The sequence below is a fragment of the Pongo pygmaeus genome, chromosome 2 (assembly GCF_028885625.2).
Source record: "Pongo pygmaeus isolate AG05252 chromosome 2, NHGRI_mPonPyg2-v2.0_pri, whole genome shotgun sequence".
In the NCBI taxonomy this organism is placed as follows: Eukaryota; Metazoa; Chordata; class Mammalia; order Primates; family Hominidae; genus Pongo; species Pongo pygmaeus.
Window position 1 is genome coordinate 38,297,126 of NC_085930.1, and position 17,019 is coordinate 38,314,144.

General features: G+C 33.8%; 1 protein-coding gene across 10 annotated transcripts in view; it reads right to left on the bottom strand.

Annotated features, from left to right (window-relative positions):
• Positions 1–17,019, bottom strand: part of CBLB (Cbl proto-oncogene B) — a 214,463-nt gene that overhangs the window by 24,246 nt on the left and 173,198 nt on the right. For 3 of the 10 annotated variants that reach the window (XM_063661584.1, XM_054484012.2, XM_054484013.2), the window contains exons 13-16: positions 13,763–13,857; positions 5,601–5,747; positions 1,997–2,091; positions 1,752–1,883 (exon numbers count right to left, since the gene is read on the bottom strand). In XM_063661584.1, coding sequence (XP_063517654.1) covers positions 1,752–1,883; positions 1,997–2,091; positions 5,601–5,747; positions 13,763–13,857 — 469 coding nt within the window. The remainder of the gene's footprint in view (positions 1–1,751; positions 1,884–1,996; positions 2,092–5,600; positions 5,748–13,762; positions 13,858–17,019) is intronic. The other 7 variants (XM_054484025.2, XM_054484015.2, XM_063661586.1 and 4 more) reach the window with 3 other exon arrangements.

Here is a 17,019-nt window from a genome sequence, read left to right on the forward strand (position 1 = left end):
TTGCACTCCAGCCTGGTGACAGAGAAAGACTCTGTCTCAAAAAAAAAAAAAAAAAGATATTACTATTTACTGAACTTGCTTTAGAAAAAATTTGCACACTAATTTCTTTAATCATCATATTTTTCTTATTAACACATCTGAAGATGCAGGAGAGAGAGTTTTGCTATCATTTTAACCTTCAGCTATTTCCTACATTATCATATTTATTCAAGTCTTTTTTCAGCCCTTAAACATCAGGCACCGGGCCAGGCTCATGCATGATATGAAAATCAAAATTATAAGGCTCTGACTCAAGGAGCTGAGATTCCATGAAAGGAGCTTAAAAAAAAGCTCACAAATAGGTATGATTTACAAGTGAAAGTGTTTGATTGGTCCCATAAAAGAGACATATGCATTGGATGAGGAAAGAGAAATGTAGACAGGTGGTACTCAGTGAAGTGTTGAAGAACAGGAAGTCCTGGGATATCAGAAGCCTCAAAAATTTATTCATCAAATGCAAGGACAGGATCGTCTAAGTAGAGTAAACAGTATTAAGAAAGACCTAGACACGCATAAGAAGACCTAGAAAAAGGTCAAGGTAAAAAGACAGGCTGGAAAATCTGTCTCTTTGTCATATAAAGTAGTCACCCATCCACATATAGCTATTTAAATTTAAGCAAAAGTCAGTTCCATAATCACACTTAATCCATATGCAAATATACAGATCCTTTACATCACCACAGAAAGCTTTATTGAACAATGCTTATCCAGGTGATGAAGATCTGGGTAATATGTCAAAAACCAGTGTGCAGGAAGAAGTGGAAGGGAGAGAAAGACTGTAGGTAACAGAGTTAGGAGGCTTTTGTAATTGATGTAGGTGAGAATAAAGTCCTGAACTACAGAGAGAACAGGAGCGAAAGATACTGCAATTGTGTCATTCAAAATACTAGTCAGTGGTACTTGTGAGAAAATGGAAAGGTTCATTTCGTATTTCTGGTGGCCTAACAGCCAGTTCAGAAAAGCTTGTAAATTGACTTTCATCATATATTATTTAATGTTACAGTGACTTGTTATTGTGAAGCCTTACGTAAGGTGTGCAGACATTCTGTCTTCTAAAAACAGGGTGAGATGCTTCCTAATTAGAATTAATGAAATTAACAGTGACACCGGCACCAGCCAAATTCAACATATGTACACACCTACATATACCTTCACCTGTGGATACACACAAATACACATAGGATGTTTCTTTCATATTATAATTTGAAACAAGGAAATTGAGATTTTTTTGAATGTGTTATAGTTGTAATGATTAGAATAAAACAGAATTTATTATCAGTTCTCTACATACAACTATTTAATTTTGCATAATTTAATTAGCATAAGTGGAACTGGTGCTCATGCTGCAAGAAAAGCAAGTTCATATTCATTAAGAATTATTATACTTAAAGAAAATCTCAACACTTCAAGTCATCACTTCAAAACTACTAGAGCACAAAGCTCTCATGTGTTTTTAGACTACATTTAGTATGGACAAAACAACTTGCTTAAAACCTGACTGATGCCCAACTACCACACTACTACTTTAATCATCTACATGGAGTAATGGTCTCGTGAACTTGGGAGTCACCGGCACCTGGAGAAACCCATTCAAATTTCAGGCAAATTTCACAACCCAGTGAGTCTGTGTTATACTGAACTCTGAATTCTGAAAATTCTGAAATTAAAAGAAGGAGGGGTGGGTTGTTCAAAACTTTTTTAAAGGTTTCAACCTAATGGAGGGATGAGAAGATCATAATCAGAGGGCGTCCTGTTGAGTGAAGAACCATGCTTTGGATTGTCCCGAGTTGGAGGCCTGGCAGGTGGTAATGGCACTGGATCAGAGGCTGAATCAAAAACATCTCCTAGAGGATAACACAAAACCTTAATGTATTTTCAGTACAATGGCATGAAATTTTGCCTTTAAATTCTGACCATTAAGATGTATATCACAAAGGAAATTATATTCTATACGTACCCTTTAAATATATGCCTAAGTCAGGGATGTTTGATTTCTTCTCTGAAGATGGACCATGTGTTCCATTCAGCATACAGTGACCATTATCACAAGACCTAAAGGACAGTTCAGAGTAAAATCATATAAGGAGAATATTTTCCAGTTAAAAGTAACTTGAGAGGTAGAGGGAACTAGTATTCCTGTTCATTTAATAAAGTTTGAACATATATTTTTCTTTTCTGGAAAATTACCAGTAATAACATCAAGATACTCATCCCTTATTTTAAAATGTAGAAGTAAATATCTCAAGGAACACAGTCTCTCTTTTTTTAAACTACAACCAATAATTACAAGGGCTACAAAAATTGTTGATATCCTAAACACTATGTAAAATTAACTTATCTCTGTGGAAGAATTCAATAGAACCTGGTAAAGTTTTTGAAGTAAAAAAAGAAGTATGTGCCAAGGCAAAAACATATAGCAGTCTCAATGACTTCATTATTTGTTGATAGCATTTAATATGATATTTTTGCTTCTGTAACCTAAAATTTCCTTGTAATAAAAATAAGCTACAGCACATAAAAGAAGAAAAATTATTAAACTTTCAGTAATTCCATTACAATTCTGACAGGAACATTCAAAGAACTAAAGCCTGTGGTACTATTTCACCACTGCCAAGAACGAAATTCTGACACTACAGAAAATGACTTTAGCAAAGGCCTTGGGTACATGACAAGTACAGTTTTTAATGTGTTTGTAAAGGGTACTACTTACCAGAAAAGTATGCTTGAGTTGTTGGGGCTTTTTTTGTTTTGTTGTGTGTGTGTCTGTGTGTTGCAAAGGCTGGAGTGCAGTGGCATGGTCTTGGCTCACCGCAACCTCCGCCTACCAGGTTCAAGTAATTCCCATGCCTTAGCCTCCCCCAAGTAGCTGGGATTACAAGCGAGCACCACCACGTCCAGCCACTTTTTTTTATTTTTTAGTAGAGACAGGGTTTTGCCATGTTGCCCAGGCTGGTCTCAAACTCCTGGCCGCAAGTGATCTGCCCACCTCACCCTCCCAAAATGCTGGGATAACAGGCATGAGCCACCGTAGCCAGCCAAATTGTTGGTATTAATTCTTCGGAATCATACTGTGAACACGATGGCGAAACTTGAGCTATGGGAAGATAGCAGCAGGAAGAGAAGATAAGGAGCACATTTTGCCTTCAGCATATAGCTCTATAACAACCAACCGACAAAGAGGTATAGAAATCAGAGTTTACATTTTACTTTTCTCTGATTTACTCGGAATTTTTAGAGCAAAGTAGAAGTGCATATGTAATGGAGGAGACGGTGGGTATTTGAATAGATAATGCAAGAATGCTTCATCTGAAATTCATTTCTATTCTCTCTGGTGGCCACTTCTCTTTAAGGGGCCAGATATAGTTCATTTAAAAATAGTTATCATGTATTGAATCTTCATAATAATGATGGATTTTTACTGAAATTAAATTGAATTACTCATTTACTGGGTCACTTTTTCTACATATTGACAATTCACTTCTCCTGATGTTCCAAAGGGGGAAAAATACACACAGGGAAAGAAAGTGTTAAGCTTAAAGAGCTCTTTGGAGAGCACAAAAGAAGATACTTCACCCATCAGCTTTCAAGAACAAATTAGATAAAGAATTCACTCCAATTACATTTAGGGATTATCAACATTTATTACTTTTCTGTAACAATAGAAAAATGGTAATGATGGTTATAATTCAAATTTATTTTCAAGATTTGGGAGCTCTGCCACAAAAAAATCACATCCAATATGATGTAACAATTAAAATTTAACGTATTAAAATTATACTCCTTACTTATCCAGCAATGAAAAAAATAAGACTCCCAAAGAGACCAAAAAAAGCTCATCCTACTTTAGTTTTTAAAAATTACTGCACATTTGTAAGAGCCAAAGAACCGAAAATTGTAACAACTTATATTTGATGAGAAGGAATATCTTTTGTTCTCAAATACATCACTAGCTACTTGGTTCTTCTGCTACATAAAATTACCTCCTCGTTATTTCTTTGTCTTCTCAATGATACTATTTTATCAACAGATGTCTTATTTAAACACCAGCAATAGCAAGGAGTGTTTAGGTTCTTGCTTTTAAAAAACTAAAGTCCTGCGCTGTAGACTGTTAATAATTCTGGGTAGTAATTCAGCAGAATGTTGATAATTCTAACCAGGGTCACTTATTAAGACAGACATCTGCTTAAAATAAAAATGTCCTTCTCTTTCCAAGTGCTGCATTTTCTACCTCAGTGAGATGCTTGAAGAAACACATTAAAACATTTTTTAGTTTTTCATTGGAAAAGAAGGGAACACTGTACTTATAAAATGTTTTCAGTTGATTGACTTGACCTCAAAAGGAAATGGCACACTAAGTAAAGATGGCACAGATGACTGAAGTAATTGCCATCTCCCCTATCCCTCAGTCAGTCATGGAGAGATGCTGGAATGTAGGGCCACCAGCAGCACTTGAGCCCTATTCAATGTGCCAAGCATGGCCCCAGGAATGTTATACAAAGGAAACCAGAACTCAGAAAGTAAGTTTTGTAGCTGGGAGTACTGAGTACCTCATATATGTCAGTCAGGTAAAACAAACAAACCCAGAAATATTAGATTTCAGTTTATAAATTCAATAATATAAATGCAGACTCATGCCTTTACATAAAGACAAACTAATATTTCAATACAAACAACCCATTATTAATAACTCTTATCTACCTCGATGGAGCTTCCAAGTCAAAGACCAAGGCTATCCCCATGTAAGTGAGAATAAGCCACAAAAGTAAGGAAAAAACCCCCATTATTCCTCACATTCTTTTTTTTTTTTTTTTTTTGAGATGGTGTCTCGCTCTGTCACCCAGGCTGGAGTGCAGTGGCACGATCTCGGCTCACTGCAACCTCTGCCTCCCGGGTTCAAGCGATTCTCCTGCCTCAGCCTCCTGAGTAGCTGGGATTACAGGCGCCCACCACCACGCCCGGCTAATTTTTGTATTTTCAGTAGAAACAGGGTTTCACCATGTTGGTCAGGCTGGTTTCAAACTGCTGACCTCATGATCTGCCCGCTTCAGCCTCCCAAAGTGTTAGGATTACAGGCGTGAGCCACCGCGCCTGGCCTATTCCTCACATTCTTATTTGATCTAAAGGAAGGTAAATAGCACTTGATAGAAAAACAAAAGTTAAGAGAAACACCTTGGTATTTTTTTCCCACTTCTCCAAAATCTGAATAGAAGTAGGTAGCAAGTACATCAAGAAGGAAAATGAATATAAATTATACTAGTATGTACATCATGAAGAAAAATTATAAGGAAGGTCAGAATAATACGTTAGTTTCTGAGCACTAATTTTTCTTCATGAGATACGTGCTTAGAACTGATAAAATAAAGTGACTTCCTGATTAATGAGAAATCTGCACCTTTTAGTTTTCTTTAAAAGTAATGCTGGAAATGGTATATAGGAAGAGAAGGATTTGAACTGGAAATCAAGGATTTTTAACTAGACGTGAATCAATTGTTTAAAAACAAACATTACAAATGATAATGCTTATGCAGATGTAAGCGGCAAAAATCTGCCCATACTCTTACCGAACAGGAGGTTTTACATTATGACAATGAGATGGCTGTGAATTCAGGGAAACAGGGTGGGATGAAGGAATCTTGTATTCATCATCATCTTCCTCTACTGGGTCTCTTGTTTTCTCTGAAAGAGAATTTGCTAACGGACCAGTACACCTACCAGGGGAAAAAAATCCAATCTAGTTTAAGCATAATATTCAAAACAGGCAAGTCTGATGTGACATATTCAAGTCAAAGAAGCTACTTTATCACTTATGTTCATTTTTCAATTACAGGGTATCATCAGAGAAGCTGTTCTTATATCAAATACAAATGAAAAGGATTTTCAATCTTTTGTTAAGACCCTTGATGGGATAAAAGAATTTTCATCCTCACAATTTTAAATGGCACAATAGGAAAAACTAGTAACCTGTCAAATAAAATAAAAAGATGTTGGATTTGTAAGACAAAATGTATAAATTTATTCAAACCAAAGCTATTAAAATATTAATATTTTGCTCCAATTTAAATTAAGTGGGTAAAATATGATGCTACAATAATAAGCATGGTCGTTTTATATATTAAAGAAGTCTTTATAGAATGGTCAAACTTTTTGTCTCTTGTGAATATTATCTACAGTTGGAAAAATATCCAGTTTAATTCTGTAAAACTTAACTATCCTGTGAAATTATAGTTGAAGTTGTTAGGTTTTTCTTCCTATCAACAACTGAGAGCTAAAAATGAATGGAATGATTAGATGTAGATAATGAAATAACTTATTTTTAAGTCTTTGAAGTACTTTATTTTTATGGTTTAAATTCCCTGGCTAAATAAAAGAGAATTAAAATGAGTAAAACCACCACCTAATATCAAAAACATTAAGCATTTCACTTATCCATAAGAGTAAATAAACCAAATAAAACAAACCCAAACAAATAGGCAAACATAAACAATGTTTTTCATAACCCTTGCTACCAGAGTTTAATCTAACCCCGGCTGAAGCCAATGAAAAATGCCAAGGCAGAAGTGCACAAACTCAACCTGATTCACTTTAGGACGACCAACTAGTTTGCAAGGCATTGGGAATACACACATGGATCCAAATCTTTTTGTTAATTATCATGAACCTCATGAGAAATCTGTTCAATTTAAAAAGGAAAAAACAACAAAAACAAAAAAAACACTAAGTGACTGCAATTTTGAAGCACCTTCTGTAGAGGGAGCAAGAGGCCTTTGGTATATTAAACAAACATGCCTGAATTAACATTCATTTTTATTTCTTTTTATTAGTTAGAACGGAAACAATTTTAGGGGCTTTTCTTTGTGACCATTACAAGAAGGCATTTTGAAAAATCGAAAGATTTAAGTTTCAACCATATTATCTAAGTCATTAGACAGGACATTCAAAGATCAAAGAAAAACTAAGATTTTTCAAGTGTATTTTTATTGATACCTATCTTTGAGAAAAATTTCAATACTGATCTTTAAATTCTTGTTGTTTGAGCAACTTTAGAATTCACACGAGTGTTACAGGGAGACAAAAGCACAGTGACAAAAGTTCCAGTGTCACTACCTACAGCATAAGCTAAGGGCCTTAATAATAATCTATTATTACACCTATTATGGTTTAACTTTGGAGGATTTACTTTCCAATTAAAGGAAGTTAAGTATATGGGCTGCAAAATGGTGATCTGATGGCACCGGAGCTGGGAGAGACTTATAATACTACTTTTCCATAAATTTCTGTAAACACAGACATCAATTTAGCTAAGTCAAGGACCAGATTGGGTTCTATTACCAAATGAAATGAGAAATATATACTGTACATCTTCTCTATGCCTAAGATACTTTCATTTATAATGAATCCCTTTCTTTCTATGCAATTCAGGCATACACTATGTAAAAAGAAAACAGTATTTTTCACTAAACATTCAACAACTATTCAATATCAGAAATGTTCTAAGATCTGCCTGTTGTAGGTTCCCTCCAAAGATTTAAGTTTCCAGAGAAGCAGTTCATTATGAGTCAACAACAGACCATTTTTTAAATCACATATGTTGTGGCTAATTTGATATTTTACCTTCATTGATAGAGAATTTCTCGAGTAATTTCCCCCACTCTTTTGCTTTGCCACAGATCAGTAGATTATTTCAGAATGAAGTGAAAAGCAAAGCTCATCTAATACTTCATGGAATAAGGCGGCTTATTGCTAAAACTTACTAGTATTACTACAATTTTGTCAGCTTACATAGATTTTAGAGAATTATGTCTAGAAGTGAAAAATAGTTTTCAAGTGGTGTTTGTATCTAAATATGAAAAAAAATACTTAGGTGTTCCATTTATCACCATTTTAATAAAGTTCTAAAGATTCAGATTTTATTTTTCTGCTTATGTTTTTTAATGAAAATGTTTAATATCAGTATAATAGTGTATTTGGATTAGAAATAAATCAATTTATAAGAATAACATTCCCATGTATTTTATTCCAGATTACATAGTTTTTATTAAAAATTAATCTTATCCAGTTCTGAAAAAAAAAAACTCGTTTCTATCACAAAAAAATAACAGAAGAGGATGGTACAAATGAGATAAAGAAGTTGTATATAAAATAGCAAAATAAAAAACTAGAGTCATGTAACTAATTATACCATCTGGAATTACACGTGGGGTTTTATTTTCCTCTACAAACTCATTCAAAAAACGGGTTTAATTTTACTTACTACTAAATAACAGGTAAAATAATTAGATTTCTATGTAGTCTTTATCTATTCATGCATGTGACATTTGGCAGTAGAAAAAAATTCTATCTTATGGGGCATGGGACAATTTTCAGTCATTGACTAAACTTATGGGAAATTTTTAGGATACCAGAGGAATAAAGCTGAACAAATTGTATTTGGCTGACTCCACATTAAAGCCTACCATTACACTTATTACTGCAATCTCTTTATATTCTCATCCTACATTCCCGGAGTGTTCTGTACTGTTGCTGTTATTACTGAGTTAATACGCTGGTAATACGTGGGGACATACACTCTCAAAGATGCATAGTCACCCTCCCCACAACCTGGACATTTTATTAAATTAATTGTGTTAGTTATTTGAGCCTTCAGTGATAAATACATTCATCTTCTACATATGCACACTTGAAACAAAACAAGAAACAAGTGAATTTTCAGGCCAGCACAGGAGATAGTATCCAATGCTACGCTTAATTAGTAAGCTTGTTTTCTACATATAAGAATCTATCTTCCTTTCATAGTATCTGAAGGCAAGTAACGAAAAATATCTTCTGTTAAAATAGAATCTTTAGAGCTTGCCCTATACATTACACCATATTTCTTATATTACATTATCCCAATCCTAACAGGGAAAAATGTCTAACTCAAATAAATAGTCCAGAGAAGAGACAAAACAAAATATAGCTATATTTGAAATGATTTTTGCACATGTGCCACATATAAATCATTTCCTCAAAACACTAAATTTTATCATATACATGCTAATTTTCAAGGGTCTTTCATGACATCAAAAAAAAAGTCTGTGTGGTATACTATCAAGCTTTAAGATAAGCTTTACTTATAAGCATTTTCACGAACTTGTTTGTAAATTGGAGAAACAGATTTGAAATTGCTTTGTACTTGTGTTCTATCCAGCCTCTGTGCTCTTCACACAGATAACCTCATGGTTTGCTCCCTTACTTCCTTCAAGTTTCTGTTCAAATATTAGCCTTTCAGAGAGGTCTTTCCTAATGACCTCATCTAAAGTATAAACCTCTCTATCATTATTTATCCTCTTCCCTGCTTGTTTTTCCTCCTAGCACTTACCACTAGCTGACAATATGCAATATAGTTATTTGTTTACTTTCTCTTCTCCCTAACTAGAGCCTTAAATTCCAAAGAGGATAAAGGATTTTATCTTGTACACAGTGAACCTCTAGTCAGTAAAGCAACTGAATGAAAATAGGACAGTTAGGTGAAATTTGTATTCTCTGTTTATGGAACCAAAAATATAAGCACTTATCTCTTTAGAAAAATATATATTATAAGAATATACATTCATAAAAATAGATAATACCACCTCCAACAACAAAAAAATCTTTCTTACAAAAATGCAAAACCAAGTAATATTGGTTCATGGCTATTTGAAAGCCTAAGTTTAATATATCAAAAGTACAAAAGGTCCATCCCTAAAAGACAAGGCGCACACACAAAAAAAATTCTTAAAAAGAAAAAAAAAGATATTCCTCAGCATTTCAGAACATTATCTTACCTGGAAGTAATTACTCCATTATTACTTGTAATAATGCCTCTGTTCATTTGCCAACCTATTGTGTGTCAAGTAAAATAAATATTTCCTTAACTATTCAGAATATCATTTAGTTTTAATTTTGAAAAATCAAATTATTTCAAAATAAATATAATTTAGTAAATAAATAAACTATAAAGTAAAAAGAATCCACATAGGATTATTTTGTTCTCCCTCCAAAAAAATAATTACCCATGTTTCTAGGATTTACTTAAAATTTTATATTTATAGCTAAGTGTCAAAGATGTTAAACAGAAACCATTTAGAAAAAAACACTAATTTAGAAAAATTAAGTATATAGATACAAATAATTTCAGATTGCTTTTACAACAGTATGTTTTTTAGAAGTAAATTTCATACTCTTCTAGGTCCCAAGACAAATTCCACAATAAAAGTCAAATAATTGCAAAGATACAGTTTAACAGGAAAGGAAACACTATGACAGAGCAGCCTCTGACATCATGTAAATGGGAATCAGAGTAAACAATATCAAATATCTAACAGTTCTATTTCAGTAAATATTTATAACAGCATAGTATAAATGTAAAGGTAAATGTTAGCTTTGACATTCTTGGATTTAACACTGGAGTTTTCAACATTTGTGAGAACTACAGAAGTGTATGTTTGGTAGCAATGTGTAATTTTGCTTTGGCCTGATTTTGAAACATGCACCAAGAGTCTAAGATGGAAATGAATTCTCGAACATCCAACATTCCTATTTCTGTGAGTGGCATTTTGCTAAGACCTCTGTTCTAAGACCATCCAGAGCCAGGACTCTTGACTCACTGTTATTGTCAGGTTTGCCATCAGTATCCTTCAAAAAAAAACACTGTATAGAACCTAAAAAGCTGAATCTCAAAAGGATTTTGGAGATAATTTAAGTTAAACTGGTCCTCTCTTCTACCAGATGGGGAAAGGCCCAGAGAAGTTTTCCTGTTAAAAATAAGACAAAGGCTGGGCATAGTCGCTCATGCCTGTAATCCCAGCACTTTGGGAGGGTGAGGCGGGCGGATCACAAGGTCAGCAGTTCAAGACCAGCCTGGCCAATATGGTGAAACTCCGTCTCCACTAAAAATAAAAAAATTAGCCGGGCATAGTGGTGGACGACTGTAGTCCCAGCTACTTGAAAGGCTGAGGCAGGAGAATCACTTGAACCCAGGAGCAGAGGTTGCAGTGAGCCGAGATCACACCACTGCACTCCAGCCTGGGCGACAGAGTGAGACTCCATCTCAAAAAAAAAAAGGACAAATACTTAATGGCGGAGTCAGGTGTGGTACACAGTCTGATTTTATTCTACTGTTCACATCAGCATTCCATGCTGGTTTTGTAATAAACACAATGCATAACTAAACAATTAAGAAAAATGCTTATGATAATGTTAAGAAAGGAGGGCATAAAATTATCTCTACAATATAATCTAAATAAGGTAAAAACAAGTTTAAATAAAAAATGTCAAAATGTTAAAACATTGATATTTAGCATATGCATATGCTTATGTATCTCACTTTTTTCTTTCTTTTATATACTTTGCATATTGTCTACAGTGAACAACTGCTACCTACAGAGTCAGAAACAAAAATAAACTGGAGAGATAAATGTGCCATTAAAAGCTAGCATTTGTACTGCTAACTATGGCTGACTTGCAGCATGCAAAATTGAAAACTAATTTGCTGGCAAGCATGCACTGTTAAAATATTTCTCTAGTTAAGTGAAACAATTGCACTGTTTCTGAGGGAAAAATCAAGAGTAAATAGAGAGAAAGTATGACTAATTTTAGATGCACTTAGAAACTGAAGTATTAAAAAAAATACATTTTACTATGAATTTGTTATTCTTGCTTCATTTACAGGAGAAGCAGGTATTTAATGTTAAATACAAACGAAGCACACTGCAACTTCCAGCTCGCTTGCCAATATGAATTTAATAAACAGAATGTGAAAATTTAATCTCTAATTAGCAAGATTTCATTTTCTAATGTTCTCTGAGTTATCAGAGGTAATTGAGCTTAGATGTTTTATTACATGCACATATATCCAGAGTTCATTTAGGGCTAGAATATCATCATATGTTATTACTGATTTAGAGCCTACTACCCAGAGTATGTGTAATTGCTTCCAACTCCTATGTCTGCTAAACATCTCGCAGTTCCAAGAGAAGTTCCCACTGGAGAATGATCTAATTCGCTGAGTTTCCCACCGTCCCCTGAACGATGCCAAATTTCACACCCTTGTTTTTTCTCATATTCCGCCTTTCCCAATTGTGCCTGTACTTCATGAGTCATGAAATGCCCATCCCTCCACGAAACATCCTTCATTCACAAAGTCTATAACAGCCTCTCCTCCAAACTCATTTGAAACTACTAAGTTAGCATTATAAATGTCAGTGCACACCATTCTCTAGTGATTTCATATACATTAATGTTATTTTCTAAAGTAGACTGTAAATTTCTGGGGGGCTGGGATCTACCTTATTTTTCTTTGGCATTGATACGTATAGTGGGAGTTCAGTGAACTGCAGATGAAGGAATAAAGAAGCTCTAAGACTTTCAATTGGAAATAAGGACCTCAGCAGATAACATTTAAATCAATCAACCAAGCATCCACGTATTCTCTGTGTACTTACTTACTATATGCAAATCATTTACTTAGTATATATCAAATACAGTAAGATGTTATGGGAGATAGAGAACACAAAGTTTTTGTCCTCAAAGTCTTGTAATCTTTTCAATTGGAGAGCCACATTAAAATCAGAAAGCAGTATGGCAGAGTATGTAATTAAATGAGTAGAAAACTGCAGGAAGAGGAATGTGAATCAGTCTTAATCATCACAATTGAAGAAGTCACAGAACATTTCACAAAGAAATAGAATCTGAGATATGGACCTTTAGGATAAAGATTAGGAAAAGGTGAAGCACAGGAGGAACAGCATAAAAATCTCACAAAGCCAGAAAAAACAATCCAGATATAATTACAGGGCAAGTATTAGGAATCACTGAAAAATATTTTAGTTGGGTAAAATTCTGTAGGATCTTACTGTTAGCAGAAATGTATAGAGTTAATTTAATGGAAAAAGGGAAACAACGCTGGTTTTTGAGTGGGAAGGTGACCTGGGGAAGACAGAATTTAAATTAAATGAACTCAGTTACAGTGAACAAAATATACTGGAGGAAAGGCAGACATCCTGACTTCATATAAAGGGCAGGAAAATTAGAATTGGGATATCCAGTTTATCCTGGTTTAACTTGGGAAGATATCAATGAGAGATATCTAGTGTGCCTCTGGGGCCCCATTTTTCAAATGAGATACCCAGTTATCTCATTTTACTAGCCATAAACCCATTGATACTAAATCTCTGATCATATGAGATTATCAGATAAAAGGCTCTTTCTGTTGTCCAGCTCTGAGGCAAAGCTAGAGTAATGGAGAAGATTAGAGGAATATGAAAAACTCCAAAAGAATAATCAAAAGGACTTCGTAGCTGAATGGATGTGAGAAATGAAAAAACTGGTGGAACCAAAGATTATTTTATGATGTCAAACTGGGAAGCTGAGATAAAATGGGATACCTCTGAGGAGGAGAGATAAATTTGAAGGGATACCTCATTGTGCTACTCTATCCTCTTTGATGCAAGGAATACTTAGCTTTCTCTCCCTGTTGCTCTATGTAACCTCAAGAGTTTAGGTAAGTCTCACAGATGTTGTGGTTACCAGCAAAGTATCGTGAAGGATCTTAATTTATGATAATTTAGTTTGTAAATACAGCTGGCTGTTTACTATCAATGACTTTCTATTCATCATGTAGTGTCTGTACTGAGAACCTCTCAAAACCACTCTTTACCATATCTTGATGCATAGACAAGTGATCTCCAAATTCAACAAAACTCACTTTATGCTAGGGAGGAGGGTAGTAACTGGAGGAGGAGGAGAAAGTCGGGGAGGAACATCATATTCTTCACTTCCAAGGTGACCATTGGAAAAGACCTGAAAGTAAATCAAATGGTTAGTTTCCAAGAATTTAACTTCTGAAGGACCTTAAAGCCATAGCTGTTCTATCATCATGAAGACAATATGTAAGTTCAGTATATTTAAACAAGTGAAATGTCATACAATTTATTCAGGAGTCAGTAGCACCACATTGATGATTCACCACCGCCCAAAGGGGTTCAAGCTTATACAAAAAATAAAAATGTTACACCATGATTCTTAAACACTGAGAGGGAATACTATAATTTATATACATCAGATACAGATATTAATGGCTAAATAGGTAGATAGTAAAATTTGCCAACTATGATCAGTTTTTATTGAAAAGTTAGCATTCTCTATAAGGGGTAAAGAAAAAAGCAGCACTGATGTTATTCTTTTTTTAATTCCTTCCAAATTAAAGTGCTCTAAATTATATTTCTCCACAGTGAATGGAACATTCTTAAACTTTCTGATGAAACAGTACATTAATATAATAATCAGAAGTGCCTGTGTTCTTTCATGGTTGAAGCTTCTGTGCTAATGATAACTAGAGACCTGTTCTGGCTTTCCAAGTGCAGGCAAATTTAAACAAAATTTTCAGTTTGTGAACACACAAACCACAACTTCTAACTTGCTCATATGGGACCATCCAAAGCCAGTGTTCAATTATTTTGAATTAGGAAATTCTGATGTCTAGATTTGTTACACTACAGGAAATGTCCGAAAAACTGTTCTTTGTTTCTCCTGCAATTTGAAATTACAGCAACTTAAAAGGGGGGGTTTATGAGAGGATAATTTTGCAGAAACATATTCACAAGAAAAGATTGAACACATTTTAGGACCTATAAGCAATCATTAGATTTTTATCATGGAGTTATTTTGCAAACTCTTATTAATTCATATTTAATAGGTAGACTGATGGTGGGGCTAAATACATGTAAAGTAATTTGAGCAGTGCTAGATAATTCAGTCAAGGACTTACCAATTACTTTCCCCCATCATATTTCTAAAATGATGTGGAAGCTTTAGAATACAAAATTTAAAAGACCATACCCTTACCTATCAAATTAAAATAAGAAACAAGTTTAAAGAACATATTTGAAATGTATCAACGTTTGTATTTCAAAGCTACAAAATCAAATTTTATAGCATTAAAGTTTCACTAGAGACTGGTCCTACGCTTTAGTACCAATTTCTCTTTTTTCATGTTTCCCCTCATTAGACTCAATATACTGTAGCCATACCATGACAAAATATTACCTTTAAATACAATGATTTTATCTGGGCTTTTGACTGTGGCCAAATAACAGAACAAGGGCAAGGTGTTCTGAAGTGCGCCAGAAAGAAGAAATTTCCTAATAGATATTAATCATTTTGAAGTTTAATAAAATCCTTTAACATAAAAAAAGGCCTTTTAACAGACAAATACACATATCAAAACACAAATGCTCATTGTGATATTGAGCATTGGAAGTCATTCTTTATTGGAATTCTTTGCATGCTGCAGGAATAGATACAATGTAAGATATATGCAATCAAATTTCCTTAATTCATGTTACAAATACATATAAAACTTATTTGGGAAAATGTAATGTGGATTTTATATGCAATAGTTGGTTATTTTAGGACAAAGCATCCAACATAGATAGATGCTTAATAAAATTTCAGCAACAATAAAATAAAAGAGAGATATGGGAATAATATTTTCAGCTGTATTGGCTCTAATTTAACAATAAACCAACCATAATTTTATAATCAGAACATTGTGAACATATCTTTAAAAAATACCAATATACTCAAACATTTACTGGTATTGAAATTGCTTTCATCTTGCACATTAGGTAAATGAGAATAAAATACTAATAACAGAGCTTGCATATTTTTATGTACTACTATTAAATTTCATGAAGACAAGTCATACAGGCAATGATGTCTATCACTAGTAAAACCACAAAGTACAATTAATGAGGTAACTTACTCTTGGAGGGCAATACCTAAGAAAATTAAGTGATTTGTTTCTAATTTTTTGAAACAATCCATTCATCTGCTTTAAAATGCAAATGGCACTTTTTCTAACTGTTTCAGAAATACCATTTGTTATTGATGTATAGTAACTAAAGGATTTCTATGGCCACTGAAATGCTGTAGTGTCTTTTCTGAACCATTCATTTGATGTTTGGCATCTGATAATATTTTGCTCATGTTCTGTGTACTTATGTTTTGTCAAGGAGAATTTAGGCCACGCTGGGCCTCTTTCAGGACAAAAACTCTATTACTCCTTTACCATTTTATAGCATATGCCTTACGGTCCTTTACACACAGTAAGGCTTAAATTAATATTGACTGCTGATTGGCTCAGATGTACTTATTAATGGAAGTATTAACTAGTGAAATCACTTTCCTTAGGTTTAGCTGAAAGAAACTCATTACTGAAATACTCTCAGCAAATATGTGTGAGTATATATATGTATACATATGTTTTATATATATATATATACAAATATATACATACATACATATATATACACACACATATATCTATAATTTGCTTAATGGCTGTTATTCCTGTAAACTGTTCATAAATATGTACTGAGAGTTGACAATACACCTAATACAAAACTTGGAATAGAACTGTATAGTTCTTTCCTAATTAGTAGATTGAGATAGCAAAGGACCTAAATGTGCAGGTGCTTTATAAAGTGATGATCATGTTTCCATTCATCTAAAATGGCTGTTCATATTTATTGACAGTGGCTAGAGGACAAGATTTAACATTATGTCATTCTAAATTTCATGTTCTCACCTGCAACCATTTCATTACACCCAAAAATCATTTTAGCTGCCACTACCTGAGTGAGTACAATAAATCACAACTTTGGGGGCTAAAAATAAATACTTTATATATTTTCCAGATATCTGAAAAACCTGTTTGCAAATGGTAAAAAAGAACTATAGTTCCTCAAATGTACAGACTGATAGTATCAACTGAAGCAGTTCACACTGAAACCTCACTGAATCCTCAACTAAGAAACATCTTTTTGTCCTCTGCATTCTTAGCTCACTGTCTGAAATCTATCACAATTGCATTGGAAATGCTACCAATTTAAGTCTTCTAAATTCACAGTTCTGTTCCTAGCATTCCTCTGCCAGAAAAGAAAACTTTAAATGTTCTTTCCT